The 19,821-nt window shown below is 32.7% G+C and overlaps 4 protein-coding genes and 1 pseudogene across 11 annotated transcripts; 4 read left to right on the top strand and 1 right to left on the bottom strand.

The window, feature by feature from the left end:
- Window positions 1-1,322: 1,322 nt before the first annotated feature.
- Window positions 1,323-5,790, top strand: AT5G27240 (DNAJ heat shock N-terminal domain-containing protein; the record flags this gene model as incomplete). 3 transcript variants are annotated; one of them, NM_001343997.1, is made up of 3 exons in its annotated part: window positions 1,323-1,479; window positions 1,810-1,934; window positions 2,029-5,790. In NM_001343997.1, the coding sequence occupies one exon, from the start codon at window positions 2,109-2,111 to the stop codon at window positions 5,421-5,423; it is 3,315 nt and encodes a 1,104-aa protein (NP_001318662.1). The 3 variants fall into 3 exon arrangements, with proteins under 3 accessions (NP_001318662.1, NP_001332746.1, NP_198076.1); NM_001343998.1 differs by lacking the exon at window positions 1,323-1,479 and having other exon boundaries at window positions 1,864-1,934; window positions 2,029-5,423; NM_122606.1 differs by lacking the exons at window positions 1,323-1,479; window positions 1,810-1,934 and having other exon boundaries at window positions 2,109-5,423.
- A 209-nt stretch (window positions 5,791-5,999) lies between these two features.
- On the bottom strand, window positions 6,000-6,146 carry AT5G27247 (uncharacterized protein; the record flags this gene model as incomplete). Its single annotated transcript, NM_001125813.1, has 1 exon — window positions 6,000-6,146. The coding sequence occupies one exon, from the start codon at window positions 6,144-6,146 to the stop codon at window positions 6,000-6,002; it is 147 nt and encodes a 48-aa protein (NP_001119285.1).
- Window positions 6,147-6,229: 83 nt separating this feature from the next.
- On the top strand, window positions 6,230-7,571 carry AT5G27250 (annotated as a pseudogene; the record flags this gene model as incomplete). Its single annotated transcript has 4 exons — window positions 6,230-6,470; window positions 6,611-6,715; window positions 6,796-7,011; window positions 7,087-7,571.
- Window positions 7,572-8,499: 928 nt separating this feature from the next.
- On the top strand, window positions 8,500-9,487 carry AT5G27260 (Myb/SANT-like DNA-binding domain protein; the record flags this gene model as incomplete). The annotated part of the gene is made up of 2 exons (NM_122608.1): window positions 8,500-8,844; window positions 8,921-9,487. 2 exons carry the CDS (start codon window positions 8,500-8,502, stop codon window positions 9,485-9,487), a joined length of 912 nt encoding a protein of 303 aa, NP_198078.1.
- Window positions 9,488-10,040: 553 nt separating this feature from the next.
- EMB976 (Tetratricopeptide repeat (TPR)-like superfamily protein) lies at window positions 10,041-14,361 on the top strand. 5 transcript variants are annotated; one of them, NM_001344000.1, is made up of 8 exons: window positions 10,041-10,749; window positions 10,818-12,236; window positions 12,334-12,645; window positions 12,890-12,994; window positions 13,078-13,165; window positions 13,258-13,379; window positions 13,523-13,587; window positions 13,703-14,361. In NM_001344000.1, exons 2-8 carry the CDS (start codon window positions 10,907-10,909, stop codon window positions 14,180-14,182), a joined length of 2,502 nt encoding a protein of 833 aa, NP_001331486.1. In that variant the 5' UTR covers window positions 10,041-10,749; window positions 10,818-10,906; the 3' UTR covers window positions 14,183-14,361. The 5 variants fall into 5 exon arrangements, with proteins under 5 accessions (NP_001331486.1, NP_198079.1, NP_001331485.1 ...); NM_122609.3 differs by having other exon boundaries at window positions 10,835-12,236; NM_001343999.1 differs by having other exon boundaries at window positions 10,041-12,236.
- The last annotated feature ends 5,460 nt before the right edge of the window (window positions 14,362-19,821 follow it).

The following is a 19,821-nucleotide window of genomic DNA, read 5'->3' on the forward strand; positions in this document are numbered from 1 at the left end:
TACATTTGGTATGTATTAAGTTTTAAAAAAAAAATATTTAGCATGGATATTAATTAATAAACAATGACTATTGAAGTTCAAAATAACAATATAAGTTATTAAAATTAATTTAATTGGACTAATATATTTATCATTGTATAATGTTTTTATTCGTTAAATGAAAACACAAAATTATTGACGAAGTTGCAGTAAAAAAAAAGAAAAGAAAAATTATTGAAGAAGTTATGAGCTTCTAAGAAAGAATTTTTGAATATTTAAAGAGAATATTAGTATAGTTATACTTATGTCTTCTTCTAAGAATTTTAACGCGTATATTCATAAGTGAAAACACCATAAATTTAGAAAATGGTTGATAGAAATTATTTTTGATGACTCGACGAGAATGTTAGTTAATTTTTTTTTATAGTTTACTCATTAATTTTAAGTCATTTAAAATTAGTTTGACATGAACTAAAATTAACTTTTGAGATTACAACATATAGATAATTATTTTAGTATTAACTATGATATAGATTTGGTATGTATACATTTTATTTTGATACAAACAATTTAACACTTATCGATTAAGATGAAGAGTGCAGAATCAAATTCAGTTTATTATGATAAAATAGATGGTTAAGTTTTAAAAATAGAATGTGTAAGATTAAACTTTGGTTTTTTTAAAAAATATTAAATTAAATATAGAAAATGTGTGTGCGTTACTACGTAGAATTCAAATATCATTAATAAAATAAAGTGTGTAGAATTAAAATTTATTTATTATTATTAAATACATAGTTAAAGTGTATATCAATATGAAATGTACAAGATTGAAAATTTGATTAAAAATAATATTACTAATGAAATATTAGGATAAATATAGATTACTATTTAGAATTCAAATATCATCGATAAAAATTATATTTATATTTTATGTCGGTCTATTGAGACAGGTCTTATCTAGTCAGTATATAAACTATAATTATTTTTCTTTTTTGTTAAGCTACTAGACGAGATTGAAGCTTAAGCATATTATAAACACCATAAAATAAAAATATTCAAGACATGCCTTGTAAATTTACAGAAATGTTGTTGAATTACTTAAATATGTAAATTGAAGGTTCACTTAATTTATTCAGATGTTGATTATCATTTGCAGGTCTATACTATTGAAGACAGATAGAAGCCAGACTATGCCAGAAATTCAAAATCTGTTTTATTGTATTGTGAAAACTGAAAAGTAGTACAAGTGAGATAATTTTGATCGAATCGCCAAATTTTGGTAAAAAGAATAATATAAGTAAAAACATGGACTAAAGTAGAAACAAAAAACAACACATAAGAAATTACTAAAAAAAAGATCCACCACTCACTTTCTCAGCTGAGGTCTTCCTCTCTAAAATCAAAATTCTCAGTTCCCTCTTCACTCCAAATTTAGGGTTTCTCAGTTTCTTCTGAACGTCTCCTCACCTTCCTCGCTTTCGAGATTCAAGCTTCTGGGTTTGTATTTTTTGTCCTTCTTCTAGGCTTTTACTTTCTCCCTTGTACGACTCGTGATCCCAATTTTGTATATTAACATTGGAAATTATCTCGTTTTTTAACACTTGTTGTTGTTGTTGTGTATCACCGTCGTACTTTTTTTGGCCGATTAGAAGTTTTAGTTTTGATTTTTGTTTAGAATTTTGCTTCCGAGAAAAGGGGGAGAAGAAAAATCGGTGCTTTTACATAATTGCTATTGTGTTTAAAAATTGAAACTTGATTTTAAGTTGTCAGCATTGATATTGTGTTTTACATCGACATGACTTTATGCTTCCTTCTTTGTATTTGCAGGTCTATACTATTGAACTTTACTACTCATAGCCTACATTTCCAATGTGTCCTGTGGGTAGAGAGGCTTGTGATGAAGGATGAATTACATTTGTGTTAATGATTTGGCTTTTCTTGTCTTTTTTATGGTAAGCTGAGTTTTCTGTTTTCACTGCCAGCTATTTTTGGGATTGGGAAGTGATATATTAACAATGTATCTGCCATGGACTTCTGTGTTTGCAGGAATGAGATATTGGGTCTTTGATGTCTTTGTTGTTCTGATATCCGAAATTTAGCTGATTCAAGAGGTTTCTTGGTTGAAAATGGACTGGAATAAAGAAGAGGCATGTAGGGCAAAAACATTAGCAGAGGATAAGATGAAGGAAGGTGATTTTGTTGGGGCTCAGAAGCTTTTGTTGAAGGCTCAGAGTCTCTTTTCAGGTCTTGAGAGTTTACCACAAATGTTAGCTGTATGTGATGTCCATAATTCTGCCGAGAAGAAAATCAACTGTCTTGAAAACTGGTACGGTATTCTTCAAGTTATGCATTTTGCTGACGATGCTACAATCAAGAAGCAGGTCAGGAAGCTCGCGTTGCTTCTCCATCCTGACAAAAACCAGTTCCCCGGTGCTGAGGCTGCTTTCAAGCTGGTTTGGGATGCTAGCAGATTTCTCGCTGACAAGGATAAACGGTCTCAGTATGATATAAGGCGCAGAATCTATTTACGGTTGGCTACTAACCAGTTGAATGCAAACTCTGGTCTACAATGTGCTGCTACAAACAGTGCCACTGATACATTTTGGACATGTTGTGAGCATTGTGGCTATAGGTATAAATATTTGAGAAAGTATGTGAACATTCTTCTGAACTGTAACATTTGTCAAAGATCCTACATGGCCTACGACACTGGATTTAATGAAGCACCATCTAAATCAAACACTGGTCAAAAAGAAGTTCAAAATCAGGGTCCCTGTAACACATCCTTGAATACAAATGGGGAGTCTATTGGTGCTCAACCAGGAAGTGTAGCAGCTGAGGTGGATAAGAAAGGAACTTTCAACAAGAAATTCAACAAGAGGAATGGTGGAGGTGAGAGCAAAAAAACTGAAGTAAAAAACTCCAAAATAGAGACTGAATTCGTGAGGAATGATGATGAGGAAAAGATGAAGAGTGCAGCTAAACTACACAAGCCACATCCTGAGGTTACAGAACCTGAAATAGGCGCATCAAAATCTGTACCTGATGAGTCAGTTTCAAGGAGTGATGAAGCACCCTCTACGAGCAAGGACAAGAACAAGATGAAAAAAGGTGTTGAGGAGAGTATTAATGTTGATGGTTCTGATTTTATTAAGGATAAAGCGTATTCAAAAGATAATAATAAGAGGAAATCTCCAAGGAGAAGCCAACAAAGTTCTTACGCTGAGGAGGAGAAAATCAGTGATAATTCCCTAGGCCCTCCAAAAAAAAGGTTAAGATCAAATGTCGGATTGAAATCTGAACAAACTACAAGAAAAGGATTAGTAGGTGTTGGATCATCTAAACGTTTTGATTCTGGTGGTGGTTCATCTGCCCCTTCATGTGCGTTTAAAAGAAAAGCTAAGAAATTTGTGGATTCTGGATATCAAGAAATCTCATCTGTCAAAGACAAAGAGAGGGAAGTACGTAAAGCAAGTGGAGAAGGGGTGGTTATGGAAGCAAAGATTGACAATAACCACAATCCTAATGAAAATCTTATTACAGAGGATTTGCCTGATCCAGAGTTCAGTAATTTTGAACTGACAACAAGCTGTTTTGGTGTCAACCAGGTGTGGTCCATGTACGATCCGATTGATGGTATGCCTCGGTTGTATGCTCGGATAGACAAAGTGTTGGTTCCTGAGTTCAAGTTGTGGATTACGTGGATTGACCCGCTTCAGGATAATAAAGATAACTCTATCCCCATTGCTTGTGGAATCTTTCAAGGTGGGGGTTCAGAGGAAGAGAACGATCACTTAAAATTTTCTTGTCAGATGTTTCACTTAACTCGCAACAATAGCGTTGTCATATATCCAAGAAAGGGAGAAATTTGGGCAATTTTCAGAGGCTGGGATATCAGTTGGAGTGCTAGCTCAGAAAATCATAAACATCCTTATGAATATGATTTTGTGGAAGTTTTGTCTAATTTTAACGATGAGAATGGCCTTGGAGTGGGCTTTCTGGGAAAAGTTGAAGGGTTTGTTTCCCTCTTTCGCCAAGATGCACAGGATGGAGTTCTCCAACTTCAGATTCCACCAAGCCAGATGCTCAGGTTTTCACATAAAGTCCCATCATTCAAAATGACTGGAAAAGAGAGAGAAGGTGTTCCTCCTGGGTGCTTTGAATTAGATCCCGCTGCTTTACCAAAAGAATTGTTCGAGGTTTATGATTCTAAAGTTGATGTTGGGTTGGATAGAGAATTGCCGAATGGTAAAACTGGTGGTCCTTTTCCTGAAGCTTCCAAGGTTGAAATGCAGGCAAACACTACCAGAGAGAGCAGTCCATTTAAAAAGAAACGTCCAAAAGTCCATGATAATCATGGTTCATTCTCCAAAGAATCTGATGGTAGACGCACTAATCATGAAAGGAACTCAGCGAAGGAGTCCAGAAAGAGTGTCAAAGCAGTAGATGCCTTGAATCTGCGAAAATCTCCTCGTCTTTTGAGTGAAACAAACAGTCAAGCAAATTCAAGGTCAGGCCGACAAATAGCTGAGAAGAAGAGTGCTAACAATGGTGAATCCTGTGGAAAGCCAGGTGGATTGTCTTTATCTGGTGAGAAGATGTCTGAGAAGACTATCACAAGAATGAGAAAAACACCTCAGGATATACACAAACCGACAGTGAACGTAAAGAAACATGGAAGAAATGATGAGTCATTGTCTCAGTCCAGGGGTGATGGTTTGCTGACTCAGTTAAATGGTAATATGAAAAGCTCAGAACCAGAGACTCGCGTGCCATCTAGTTGCAAAACCGTGAAAGAAAACACTTTTAACTTCGAGAACCAGAGATCATGGGACAAATTCCAGATTGATCAAATATGGGCTATTTACAGCAATGACAAAGGGAGTCCCAGAAAGTATGCTCAGATCAAGAAAATCGACACAAGTCCTGAATTCAAGTTACATGTAGCACCTCTAGAGCTGTATCGCCCTCCAATACACATGCCACGCCCAGTGTGCTGTGGCCGCTTCAAGTTGAAAACCGGTAAAGCCGAAGTATATGTACCTAGCAGCTTCTCACATCAGGTTAAAGCTGTCAAGACTAAGAAGAACAGATTCGAAGTATACCCAGGGAAGGGTGAGATCTGGGCTCTGTACAAGAACTGCAACACAAGAGATTATACTGAGACGGAAGAACTTGAGATTGTAGAAGTAGTGGAAACCGACGAGCAGAGGATACAAGCAATGACTTTGACTGCTAAAGGGTTTAACAACAAGCCTCTATACAGAAGGAGTGAAGAGTCAAACGCAAGTTTTATTGACATTCCAAAGACTGAAGTGTGTCGATTCTCGCATCAGATTCCTGCGTTTAGACACGAGAGTAGAGCGACACGGTTTGGAGATGGCCAATACTGGGAGCTTGACCTTAAAGCAGTTTTGGGTCTCAACTTAAAGAACCCATAGGTCTCTTCCTCTTTTGTCAATCGCACATATTGGGACATCATCTCTGGAATGCGACACTAAAGTTAGTGTTTTTGGAAGATCAGACTATACCGAGACAACAACATTAGTAAGTTTTGGCATGTTGGTAAATATTATTGCTCTCAAGTCTTAAGAAAATATAATCAAGTTAAAAAAGAAAGATTAAGGGGGTGTTATTGGTTAGTGGATTTTAATAGAGTTAAACTCTAACCCAAATCTAATGTTATTCATTCATTGATTTTAAATCCATTATTTAAATCAAGTGTTATTAGTTCTTATACTTACAATATCTTCATTAAAAGACTTTAAAATTAAGTGTTATTGGTTTTCATATTTCTAATGTTTATATTACTAGAGTCTTAATTCTAATGTTATTGGTTCTCATATTCACAATGATTAGTTCAAGTTTCATGTTATTCATGTTTGATAGATTTTCACAAATACTTTTATTTGAAAAGATTTGAATGAATCTCAAACTGATTTCATGTGTAAATTATAGCAATCAAAATATTGCCTTGTATCTTGAGATTTTCACAATCATACAGTCTCATGAGAATATTACATATTGCCTTGTTCCTTTGCCAAAAACTTTCTTTTTCCTTCCACATCTAGGTTCACGTTACATCTCGGACTTTCTTCTCTCCTTCTTCTTTCTTCTTCCCTTTCACGGTAAAGTCTATCTCTTTTCATCATTATAGTAGTCATGGCTCGTGAATTTGCTTGAGAACAAAGTCACTTTTATCACTTTTGATCATACTATTATATATATTTTTATTGTAGGTTTTATAATGGAACGAAATCTTTGTGAGGAAGATGATTCAGATGTAGATATTATGTTATTGATGGTGGTTGGATCCGTTGATGCTTATGAAAGTCAAATCCCACGTCCGATGCGACGACAAATCACAAAAAAGGGACACGCTTATATACAAAAGGCTTTGAAAGATGATCCTATTCATTTTCGTCAACTATATCGTATGAATCCTGAGGTTTTTGCGGAATTATGTCATCTTCTCCAAATGAAAACAGGTTTGAAAGGTACACCACATGTATGTGTCGAGGAGATGGTTGCTACCTTTTTGATAACAGTGGGCCAAAATTCAAGATATTGTCACACAATGGACACTTTCAAGAGATCAAAATTTTCAACAAGTATTAATTTCCACAAGGTTCTCAGAGCTTTAAACATGCTTGCACCAACATTGATGGCCAAGGTTACAAATACAGTGCCCTCAAAAATAAGCAAAACCACAAGATTTTATCCTTACTTCAAGGTACATATCTTTTTGTGTGAATAATATTTCTTGAAGTCTTATATAAACAGTTTTTAATTTATGTTAGGACTGTGTTGGAGCTATTGATGGCACACACATAAATGCAATGGTACAAGGTCCTGAAAAGGCTAGTTATCGTAATCGAAAAGGAGTCATTTCACAAAACGTATTAGCTGCTTGTAACTTTGATCTTGAGTTCATATATGTTCTAAGTGGATGGGAAGGTTCGGCTCACGATTCAAAAGTTCTACAAGATGCTTTAACAAGAAGAACTAATAGATTGCAAGTTCCAGAAGGTAATAGATTACAAGTTCTAAAAGGTGATTTATCATATGATAATTTATTTCTAATAGTGTGCTTCCATGTTTCAGGAAAATATTATTTAGCAGATTGTGGGTTTCCAAACCGACGTAATTTCTTAGCTCCACTACGAAGTACTCGTTATCATCTACAAGATTTTCGTGGTGAAGGACGTGACCCAACAAATCAGAATGAATTGTTTAACCTTCGCCATGCATCTTTAAGAAACGTTATCGAGAGAATTTTTGGTATATTTAAATCTAGGTTCTTGATTTTTAAATCTGCACCACCGTTTTCTTTTAAGACCCAAGCAGAGATAGTTCTTTCATGTGCTGCCTTACATAACTTTCTTCGACAAAAATGTCGGTCAGATGAATTTTCAAGTGACGAAGAAGATGAAACAGATGTTGACAATGCAAATCAGAATTCTGAAGAAAATGGTGGTGAAGAAAATGTTGAAACCCAAGAGCAAGAAAGAGAGCATGCAAGACATTGGCGAGCGACCATAGCTGCAGATATGTGGAGAGATGCTACTAATATTGGTAGCCAAAGATAGTAATTCACTTTTTATAAAGTTCATGTATTTGTCTTTCTTTGGTGTTGATGGAGACACTTTTCCCGTGTTTGAGCTGAAAGATTTATTTTTGAACCCTTTACACTTTCTTTTATTATTATTATGAACGAGTTCTTGTCGTGAAATGATATATGACATGCTTCCGGGCTAATCTCATCGACATAATTAGAAACTGAGAAGTTGGCCATGGGAAAATGGTACAAGACATACAAATACAGAAATGACAATGATGTCAGCATGACACTTGACCATAACGTTTTAAATTATGTTCTACTCATATCGGTGGTGGAATAATTATACCTTGACCTAAGAAGTATGGGTTTATATGTATTCTTTTGTAAACGTTTAATACTATTAATTATGAACGAGTTATTCTACCTCTATCATCTATGTTACAGCTAAGCTTTTGGAGTTATACTGTAAAACATTGTTCATTATTCAAATCATATCAATTAAAATAAAAAGTACAGGATCATATCAATTAGAATATTACTTTGATCATCATAATATTCTAGTTGCTACTAAAGAATAGAATCATATTACTTAGAATATATATTACCATGATCATCATAATAATATCACAATCTTTTTGTTATATTAACGTATATCTTTACGATCGCACTATCTCTATAAATGTCACGTACATCTCTCTTCTCATTCTCTAAGCATACAAGCTCATTCGACTGCAAAGAAAAAGGTTCACTTGTTCTTACTTTTTTCTTTTGTTCTTATTTACAGAATCATATGTTGGAAGTGTGATATTGATTAACTTTTGAATAGTTAACTTTTGTTTCCCGTCTCACTATTTCCTTGTTTTTTGCATTGACGTATGGTTATTTTTTATTAAAATATTGCAACTTTTTCATGTTTTAACGTATATTTGTTTTTCCAATTTGTCATAGGTATCACTATGGGAGATTCACAACCCAAAAAAAGAAAAAAGGGGGATTATAATCCGTGGTCTCCAGAGGAGACTAAGCTGTTGGTGCAACTTCTTGTGGAAGGGATCAACAATAATTGGCGTGATTCTAATGGCACAATCAGTAAATTAACCGTGGAAACGAAGTTTATGCCGGAGATCAACAAAGAGTTTTGTCGTTCAAAAAACTACAATCACTACTTAAGCAGAATGAAGTATTTAAAAATACAATACCAAAGTTGTCTTGATCTTCAGCGTTTTAGTTCTGGTTTTGGTTGGGATCCTTTAACAAAAAGATTTACGGCTTCTGATGAAGTTTGGAGCGACTATCTAAAAGTAAGTATCACATTTTCTTTTTTAAGTGAACATGGTCGTACTTACATATTATTAATATGTCCCTTTGTTTTTGTAGGCACATCCGAACAATAAACAACTTCGTTATGATACATTTGAATTTTTTGACGAGTTGCAAATCATATTTGGGGAAGGTGTTGCTACTGGAAAAAATGCAATTGGATTATGTGATAGTACGGATGGACTTACGTACAGAGCTGGAGAGAATCCAAGAAAAGAATATGTGGATGATTTTGACAACGTGTATGAGTATGATACTACAACTCATCATGAGTCATCGGAGCACTACGCACCATTTATGTCTCATGGAACTTCAGAAAGTCCTAAGCTTCCCCCACGTAAAAGAACAAGATCTGAGAGAAGTACTTCACAAAAAGAAGAAAGTCCTATGATGGTTGTTAGCAGTAAAATTTTGGATATAATACAACAAAGAGAAGAGAGGCAACAAAATGAAGTGGCACAGAAAAAGAATAACGTTTGGGATGCTATAAAAGAAATTTCTGACTTGGATGAATGTATTCGTTACAAGGCACTTACGAAAATTTATCATTTGGGAATACAAGACGTTTTCGTGAGCATGTCGGTGGAAGAGAGGCTAGGATGGATTCAAACCATTATGGAATAATTTGAGCTTAATTTTTATTTTCTTTGTTTTTAAAGTTTTTAATTTGGATTCACCAAAATTATTATGAATAAATTCTTTATCTTATTCCCAAACTTCAAAACTCTAGAAAACTTGAAATAAAAAAATAAAAAACTGGTCAAAGTTTTGTTAGATTTCGATTAGATTATAAAATCATTTGTTATAGAGTTCATATCTATTAGAAAACCAAATGACATCATATATCACTGAAAATAGACTTCCACGACAGAATGAATAGTGATTCAGTTTAAATGAACTCAGATGTTTTAAAATCTGATAAACTTCAACTCTAATGGAGTTGACTTCAACTTCACTAACCAATAACACCACCTAAACTTATAAAATTCAGAAAAATAATCATAAACCGGAAACAAAGCTAATTATGGATGGAAGAGAAACGTAAACCACGTTAAACCAAATTATGGTTTAATCAAGAAAATAAACGAAACAAAATCAAGAGAAAAATTAAGATTACATCGAATAAACCAATCGAAATTTACAAAGATTGTTTCTGATATCACTTCATAACCGAATATAAACTTTAAGAGATAAACCATAAACCGGAAATAAAGCTATTTAACCGAATCAAACCGACTTAAATCGATTTAACCGGATAATCTAAGGTCTAAAATAATGAGACTGTCACTGAAGTTTGTAGATACGGCGAGGTTGTGGCCGGAGAAATTCGAGAGGAAGAAGCAATGAAGAGTGACTTCCTCACTTCAACAACACACTTCAATCCTTCAATATTCCTTCCCAAAATACCCTCAAGAAACTCTAGGATCTCAATAAAGTCATCATCTTCTTCTTCCAAAGTCCGACCCGACCCGTGGTCACTCAGCGACGGTAACCCGGAAAAACCAAAACCGAGATACGAGAGACCGAAGCATCCATTATCAGACGACGACGCTCGACGAATCATAAAGAAGAAAGCACAATACTTAAGCACGTTAAGAAGGAACCAAGGCTCACAAGCAATGACTCCCAAATGGATAAAGCGAACTCCAGAGCAAATGGTTCAGTATTTGGAAGATGATCGGAATGGTCAGATGTATGGGAAACATGTGGTGGCTGCGATTAAGACGGTGAGAGGTTTGTCACAGAGAAGACAAGGTAGTGATGATATGAGATTTGTGATGAGTAGCTTTGTAGCGAAGTTGAGTTTTAGAGATATGTGTGTTGTTTTGAAAGAACAGAGAGGTTGGAGACAAGTTAGAGACTTTTTCTCTTGGATGAAATTGCAGGTTTGATTCTCTTCTTAAAGCTTTGATCTTGATCTTGATTCTGTTGTTTAATGAAGTTTTGGTGATAGGTTTTTGTGTTAAACAGTTGAGTTATCGTCCGAGTGTGGTTGTGTATACGATTGTTCTTCGTTTATATGGACAAGTTGGGAAGATAAAGATGGCTGAGGAGACTTTTTTAGAAATGCTTGAAGTTGGATGTGAACCAGATGCTGTAGCTTGTGGTACAATGTTGTGTACTTATGCTAGATGGGGACGTCATAGTGCTATGTTGACGTTTTACAAAGCTGTTCAAGAAAGGCGGATACTTTTGTCGACTTCTGTGTATAATTTCATGCTGTCGTCTCTTCAGAAGAAATCTTTTCATGGTAAAGTGATAGATTTGTGGTTAGAAATGGTGGAGGAAGGTGTGCCTCCGAATGAATTCACGTATACGTTAGTTGTGAGCTCTTATGCTAAACAGGGTTTTAAGGAGGAGGCGTTGAAGGCTTTTGGTGAGATGAAGAGTTTGGGGTTTGTCCCCGAGGAAGTGACTTACAGCTCGGTTATTAGTTTAAGTGTGAAGGCTGGTGATTGGGAGAAGGCTATTGGATTGTATGAGGATATGAGATCTCAGGGAATCGTTCCGAGTAACTATACTTGTGCTACTATGTTAAGTTTATATTACAAAACGGAGAACTACCCGAAAGCGCTCTCTCTCTTTGCAGACATGGAAAGAAATAAGATTCCAGCTGATGAGGTCATCCGCGGGTTGATCATCAGAATATATGGGAAGCTCGGACTTTTCCATGATGCACAGAGTATGTTTGAAGAGACTGAACGCCTGAATTTACTGGCTGATGAGAAAACATATCTGGCAATGTCTCAAGTTCATTTGAATTCGGGAAATGTTGTCAAAGCATTAGATGTAATTGAAATGATGAAGACAAGAGATATTCCTCTTTCCAGATTTGCCTATATTGTCATGTTACAGTGTTATGCTAAGATACAGAATGTTGACTGTGCTGAGGAAGCATTTCGTGCTTTATCGAAGACTGGACTTCCTGATGCCAGTTCTTGTAACGACATGCTTAATTTGTATACCAGACTCAATTTAGGAGAGAAAGCTAAGGGTTTTATCAAGCAGATAATGGTTGATCAAGTGCACTTTGATATAGAGCTTTACAAGACGGCTATGAGAGTGTATTGCAAGGAAGGAATGGTAGCAGAAGCTCAAGATTTGATAGTAAAAATGGGTAGAGAGGCAAGGGTTAAGGATAACAGATTTGTTCAGACACTTGCAGAGTCTATGCATATCGTTAACAAGCACGATAAACATGAAGCAGTTTTAAACGTGAGTCAACTTGATGTCATGGCTCTTGGACTGATGCTCAATTTGCGACTGAAAGAGGGAAATTTGAATGAGACTAAAGCAATCTTGAACTTAATGTTCAAGACTGATCTTGGTTCATCGGCAGTAAATCGAGTCATAAGTAGCTTTGTGAGAGAAGGTAGGAAAATTAATCTGGTTCGTTGTTCTTTAGATATGGGTATATGTTAACAAGCTTTGGTTATGTTGTTGAAGATTTACATTCATTTTGTATGCAGGTGATGTATCTAAAGCAGAAATGATTGCCGATATAATTATCAGACTAGGACTCAGGATGGAGGAGGAAACAATCGCGACTTTGATTGCTGTATATGGGAGGCAACATAAGCTTAAAGAAGCGAAACGGCTTTACCTTGCAGCAGGAGAATCTAAAACTCCGGGGAAATCTGTTATCCGCTCAATGATTGATGCTTATGTCAGATGTGGCTGGCTTGAAGATGCATATGGACTCTTTATGGAATCAGCAGAAAAGGGCTGTGACCCAGGAGCTGTTACCATTAGCATACTTGTGAATGCTCTAACAAATCGAGGTATGTCAAGTGGAAAATTGCATTTCCTTCCATCCCAAAAAACTTCAGTGAAATTCAGGGATCCAAATAATCTAATCTATAGCACAAGATTTGAAATTTTTGAGCTGAAGATATTCTAATGGGTTTGAAAATTATGAATTGATATATGACTGTTACATTTCCATCAACTACTTGCAGAGTTAAGTTACATGATACGTATTGTATTCAAGTTAATTGCAATGTTACTGTATTATCATAATCACAGGGAAACACCGAGAAGCAGAACATATATCACGGACCTGCCTTGAAAAAAACATAGAGCTTGACACCGTTGGCTATAATACTCTTATCAAGGCAATGCTAGAAGCAGGTACAACAGAACATATGATCTATCAATTCCAGTTGAAGTTTATATGGTACATGGAACCAACACTCAAACCTCTGTTGTCACAGGTAAACTACAATGTGCATCTGAAATTTATGAGCGGATGCATACCTCAGGTGTTCCTTGTTCGATTCAGACCTACAACACAATGATCAGGTAAACGCATCCGTCCGGCTTCCTTATGTTTAAGACTCCAGTAAGTTGGTCGTCGTGTTATATATTCCAGCTATCTTTGTGGGTTGATGCAGTGTATATGGGCGAGGTCTGCAGCTGGACAAAGCAATTGAGATTTTTAGTAACGCTCGCAGATCAGGGTTGTATCTGGACGAGAAAATTTACACAAACATGATTATGCATTATGGCAAGGGGGGTATGTATCTAATCAAGAAATTTATAAATATGTTACGTGTATGTTATCAATCACAGTTTCTCGCAGACATGGAATGTTCTGTAACATTGACCTGTCTTGATTCTGGTTACATTAACAAATGAAACTTTCTCTGGCTGTTACAGGAAAGATGAGTGAAGCATTGTCTTTGTTTAGTGAAATGCAGAAGAAAGGGATTAAACCTGGAACGGTAGGTCTTAGCCAAATTCTTCGTAACATCTATTTAGTGGCTTAACATTATGAGATATTTCTTAAAATCTAACTATGGGTGAAAACAAATCTATAATACTGGGAAAATATTGCAGCCTAGTTACAACATGATGGTCAAAATATGTGCAACCAGTAGACTCCATCACGAGGTTGATGAACTTTTGCAAGCAATGGAGAGAAATGGTCGCTGTACTGACTTATCCACATACCTCACCCTGATTCAAGTCTATGCTGAGAGTTCACAGTTTGCAGAAGCAGAGAAAACGATAACTCTTGTTAAAGAGAAAGGCATCCCGCTATCTCACAGCCATTTCAGTTCATTGCTCTCTGCTCTTGTCAAAGCTGGGATGATGGAGGAGGCTGAAAGGACATACTGCAAGATGTCTGAAGCCGGTATAAGTCCAGACAGTGCTTGCAAGCGGACGATCCTAAAGGGATATATGACTTGTGGTGACGCAGAGAAAGGAATCTTGTTCTATGAGAAAATGATAAGAAGCTCTGTGGAAGATGACAGATTTGTTAGCAGTGTAGTTGAAGATCTGTATAAAGCTGTTGGTAAAGAACAAGATGTATAAAATAAAGAATTTTGATCTAAGACCTGTTCCACGACATAAAACCTAAAAGTATTTCACATTTATGACTTTTCTATCTAGAAAGATTTGTGTTGTAGCCAATCTCGAAAAATGTTCTGGAAATTATTGTATGCCAACATTTAAAATACAATCGTTATTTTTTGTAACTCAAGTTTATCAGCACCATCTCTTCGTTGGATAAAGTAGTAGTTATGTATTTGTATAACAACATAATACGCTGAAACAAAGGATGATCCATCCAAAATCTTCATCAGAACATGGTCTTAGAAAATAAAGGATTATCTGCAAAATAATTGTAGAAAAGGTTGCGAAAAATATTTTTCCATGAGAACCCTCAGAATTAAAATAGGGTTTGAGTTGCTGAGACGGTATATAAAATGAACTACCATAGTTGAAATTCATTTTTATGAGAAGAAAAGAAAGATGATGATATCCATCTAATTTTTCAAACATGGTATCCATTTTATAGTGTTTGCAAATCGATTTAAGCTTTTGATTTTTAATATCAAATATCACATAATAAAAAATACTAATCAATCTAAGCCATTTAAATCTTTTTGACCAAGTTCTAACCGTTGTATTGATTAGTCACTTAATGTCTTATATCAATTATCATATTATCAAAAAAATACAAATCAATTAAAATAGTTAATTTTTTATTGACCAAAATCTAATTGTTTTATTGATTAGTCACTTCATGTATTATATCAACTAAAGTTTTCACAAGCATTATTACGGTAGTTAAAATTACCCATATTATTTAAAGTAGATTATGGTTAAATTTATTTATTTTAAACGGGTTGGTGCAAAGTAGACCCAGTTTTAATAAACTTTGACCCAAACATTTAATCCCACATATTCAGTCAAAAAATCCGATAACATTGAAAAAAGTAACAAATCAAATCTAAATCTTTGGAATCTTATTAAAAATAGTTATTAAAATATACTCTTTTTAAAAATATTCTGTAAATTTTCATATTATGGAACAATCAATATAAATTAGATTCCAAAGCTATATAAATATTTCGAAATTTGACTAATCTTTTTAAATATGAAAATAATTAATAACATTTTTAATATATAAACAAAAATACAGTTAAAAGTAGAAAATTGATAAACAATTTTTTTTCCTTTCCGAAATATATTAACTCAAAATGAATTGTTTTTCTTTAAAATTATTTTCAAGATTCGTTAAGATCATTTAGCAAAATTTTATCTTAACTAAGTTAGGTAGTTATTTCAAACTCCAAAAAACAAAATTTCAATTTGCAGCTAAATCATAAAGAAATATGATGATTTGTCTTCTTTTCTTAAATCGCTTTTCTTTTATTAAAACAAATCATCAAATATTGTGGGTCAAAGATAAACCCATTTAGCTGCATCTATTTTCTGGGATCTTATTTTGGAATTCTGTATATAAAAGAGTCAAACATAAAAATTAAGAATCAATATTATACAATTTACAATTTAATTGCATTAGCAAACTAAACTATATAAACATTCATTATCTACACAACTTTGTCCATTTATATAAAAACATTTCATCTATATTTTGATTAAACTTTAAGTATATGAAACTATAATACACATTATTACATAATATCAGTATGTACTTTTCTATCGTCTATAGGATTTTAAACTATACACCTCCTAAATCAAAATCACAACATTTTTTAAGTAAAATACATCAAAATATACTACATTGCCGTAATTGTAAAATACGTCCCGTTATTAAAAAAACATACTTACGTATGTAAATACAGAAAACTAAATTAGTGCGGGTCCAATCCTAGTATATTTAATTTTTGTCGACCTAATTTATTTTATATCGACTTATTTTGAAACAGTTAACTTATATTTTGTTTTATTGATATTTACATAGTCGATTTTTTATAACTATTGACTTTATTCAATTTTATATTGATTTGTTGAGAAAAATTGATTTGTTAAACTGTTGATTTATATTTTATTTTTGTACTAAATTTTCATCTACGTTGACTTCTATTAAAACAACCGATTTATATTTTGGTTAACTGATTTTTTACATTCTAGATTCTTTTTTACTGTCAATTTGTTTTTTTAAAACAAACATATTTTTGTGATAACGTTTAAATTAATAATTTATATTACAATAAATAAATTATAATTATTGAGTTTACATTTGTAATTAATTTAAAAATCAATATAATGTATTTATATATATTTGTCTCTCAAAACATTTGTTAAATGAAAAAAATTAATAAAATAAATTTGAATTATATATAACTAAAATTCGTAGTTAATACGAAATGAATCATTATCCAAAATATTTACTAAATTAACCCAAAAATTGATAGTTTTAGATTTTTAATAATATTTGTAAAAACTAGTTCATCAAATTATTTTATATTCGTTTTCAGAATTTTTTATTATTAATTATGAGCAAAAATGTCATTTAAAAATAATAATTAGATATATCACAAATTTTAAAAAATTGTAGTGTACATATCAAATTTCTAGTTAAATTTAGGGCATACAATCCAATTATTCTACAAATAATATGTAAAAAGTGATTTTATAAAGAAAAATTGAAAATTACTTGTTAAGGAGCATTATAACAGCAAGAGGAGGAAATGTTTAGAGTGACATTTCTTCAGATGGCTCAGATACTCGGACACAGGTACTGGTGACTCCTGCTTGGCTAACGACAAAGATGTGCTAAGTGATTGAACATCATTTTGTTTTTAGAAAATTCTAGTAGATATTGCTTTGTAAATGATAATTTTTATGATGGGATCAATGTGCTATAGAGAAAACAAAATGTTAGGTATATTCTTTTGTTGAAGATTTATTCCAAATATAATAAGTTTGCAAAATATTCTAAGAATTATTCATATTTCTCATTTTCAAACAAAAAAATCAGAGAAAATCTTACAATTTTCTAATTTTTCTGCAAACAATTATTCTTATCCTATACTATTATTTGGGAAGTACATAATAAAAACTAACCTTATTTTTTGTAAGTAATTACATAGGTATGCCATTAGAAATAGAATTTCAAAGATTAAATTAATTCATCTCTTTAAGGATTAAAAAGTCAAATACTAATTTAATTTAATAAGAAAGACGAAATACATTATTAATTTCCAAAACTATACAATCAAAATCAACATATAAGATTTGATATATAAATTTTAATTAATTTAATTTAATTAGAAAAACGAAATTCATTATTAAATTTCCAAAAAAGTAACCAATCAAAATCAACATATTAGATTTGATATCTAAATTATCATATTAATGTTTTTATTAATTATTATACTTCACCTCTCATCTTTATATGATTCTATTTTTTCGAAACAAATAATGTCATCATATCATCGGTATATAAAAAAATTTATAATTTTTTCGCATATGCCATGATTAGAATTTTTAAAAACGAATATAAACTGTTCAATACATGAACAAATATTATAACGGGTCAAAAATAGATTAAAGAAAACTTTCGACTGAGTAACGGGTCATAATTTAAATATTTATATTCAATTTCATACATATTATTTTGAAAATTTATAATCTTATATACTACAATAATTAATAACATATTAGATATTTTTATGTGTATGATGTGATTCAATTTTTAATACAAGCTGGAAAATCCTAGAATTGACGGGTTTAGATCGATATTAATACAAGATGATATATTATAGTTGAAACTCTAAAATTAACAATTAAAATACAAGTATATAATCTTAAACTCTAAACAATATAAAAAATATCAACAAAGACATATACAACTCGCAGTGTATTATACATTGAAAATCAAATAAAATAATATCATATATTTATAAATCATCTTTCAAAAGAAATTTTAGTTTAACTAAAATATAAACTTACCCCGCGGTATATATCTAGTAATATTATAATGTTCTAACTTAATGATCGACACAACAAACAAAAAGTATTCAAAAATACAGAATTATTAGTTTATCAATTAAGTGGTTTTAAAAAAAAAATGGTTTTAAAAGAAAATAAGAAAATAATTTTCGTGAATCAATTTGACAAACAGATGGTAGACAAAACTTTAGCACACATTATATTTTCCTCGAACTCTAAGCTTTGGAAATCGAGCAAAACATGAATCTACATAGAAAAGAGAGCAATGATGAAACAAAACATACGTATTTATGATGAAAGTGGTAACAAAGCTTGAGCTTACAAAGAAATTCTCTTTGCATCGATCTAGTAATCAATATTCAATTTTAATTATATACCTTTTACGAACACTTACATTCACATAATACGTGCATGTGTCCAAGAAGAAAGCAAAGAGGTATAAACTAATAACCACAACTCCAAACAGAGATCATAGATAAGTCATTAAGAAATCACTGGTAGAAAAAATACTTTGAACATATTAACACAAACAAACAAACAATAAAATAAACTATATATGCAAATATTGATGAACTTAAAAACACCAATTACGAAACCATACCAGAATGGTCGATCATATTTCGTCTTGCTTTGTTTCTGCTTCCTTTTTCACCAGAATTGGCGATAATATTAGTTTCAACGCACATCATTTGGTGTATGTGAGACCTACCAATCGTAACTTTAGAGAAACCTGAAATATACTTGGCATAGATGACAATCGTAACTAAACGAATTCAACAAAAAAAAAAAAAAAAAAAAAAACTAAACGAATTCGTAAACATCAACTTTAGTTTTATGAAGTGCTTATGATTCTTTTGCTACTGCCATCTACATATACATCAATGCAAGTTAGAGGACGTTTGTGATTTTAAACATGCAATCAAGACGAATATACTAAAGATGACTTTGTGGAAAAGAGTTTTAGAGAAACGAACCTATGGTAGTTTATTTTCAAAATATGATTTTAAAACAACAAATAATTACAAACATTTTACAAAAGAGATAAAACAACTGGTATATATATATGTAGCTCGTAGAGTGTGATTTTAGAATGTGAGCTACGTTAAGCATAGCCAAACTTGTTACGGTTTGTTGTTTTGAAATAATATACCTCTTGAGCCTTTGCTATGAAGATGGTGTCAGTTAAACAAAGAAAGGGAAGTCCCTCTATCTAGCTTGTGGCTACATGATAAGAACCATACAATATTCTCTCAAACAAACCCACATAGCAGCCAAATCATCATATCATCTAAGAGAATATCCGATTGTTTCTGTGGAAATTAACCGACAGATCGAAGTGAGCAAAAACAATAAACTTGATTCTTCTGAAAAATAAGAGGAGGCGATGAAGAATATATATACCTTCAAGATAGGTATTTAGCAAGTCTCTAGGCCCTTTAACTTATACATCTTTCTTCAGGTTTTGATGTTGTTCCTTTACTCTCGGTTTCAAAACCTGATGCGTGAATTTGTGTTAGACATAATATGAGAAGACATTAACAAAATCATTAACCAGGGATTATACTTATGAATTTTTGTTAGACATAATATGAGAAGAAATTAACAAATAATGGACGTCAATGTCCAAAATCAAAAAGAGAAGCAGAGTTCAGAAAAAAGCTTGATGGGAAGTTCGTGCTTTGCTAATCTATCAATCTTGTCCGGATTCATGACCTCTCGTTCACGTCCCAATTCTATAACAACAT

The sequence above is a fragment of the Arabidopsis thaliana genome, chromosome 5, assembly GCF_000001735.4.
Source record: "Arabidopsis thaliana chromosome 5, partial sequence".
In the NCBI taxonomy this organism is placed as follows: Eukaryota; Viridiplantae; Streptophyta; class Magnoliopsida; order Brassicales; family Brassicaceae; genus Arabidopsis; species Arabidopsis thaliana.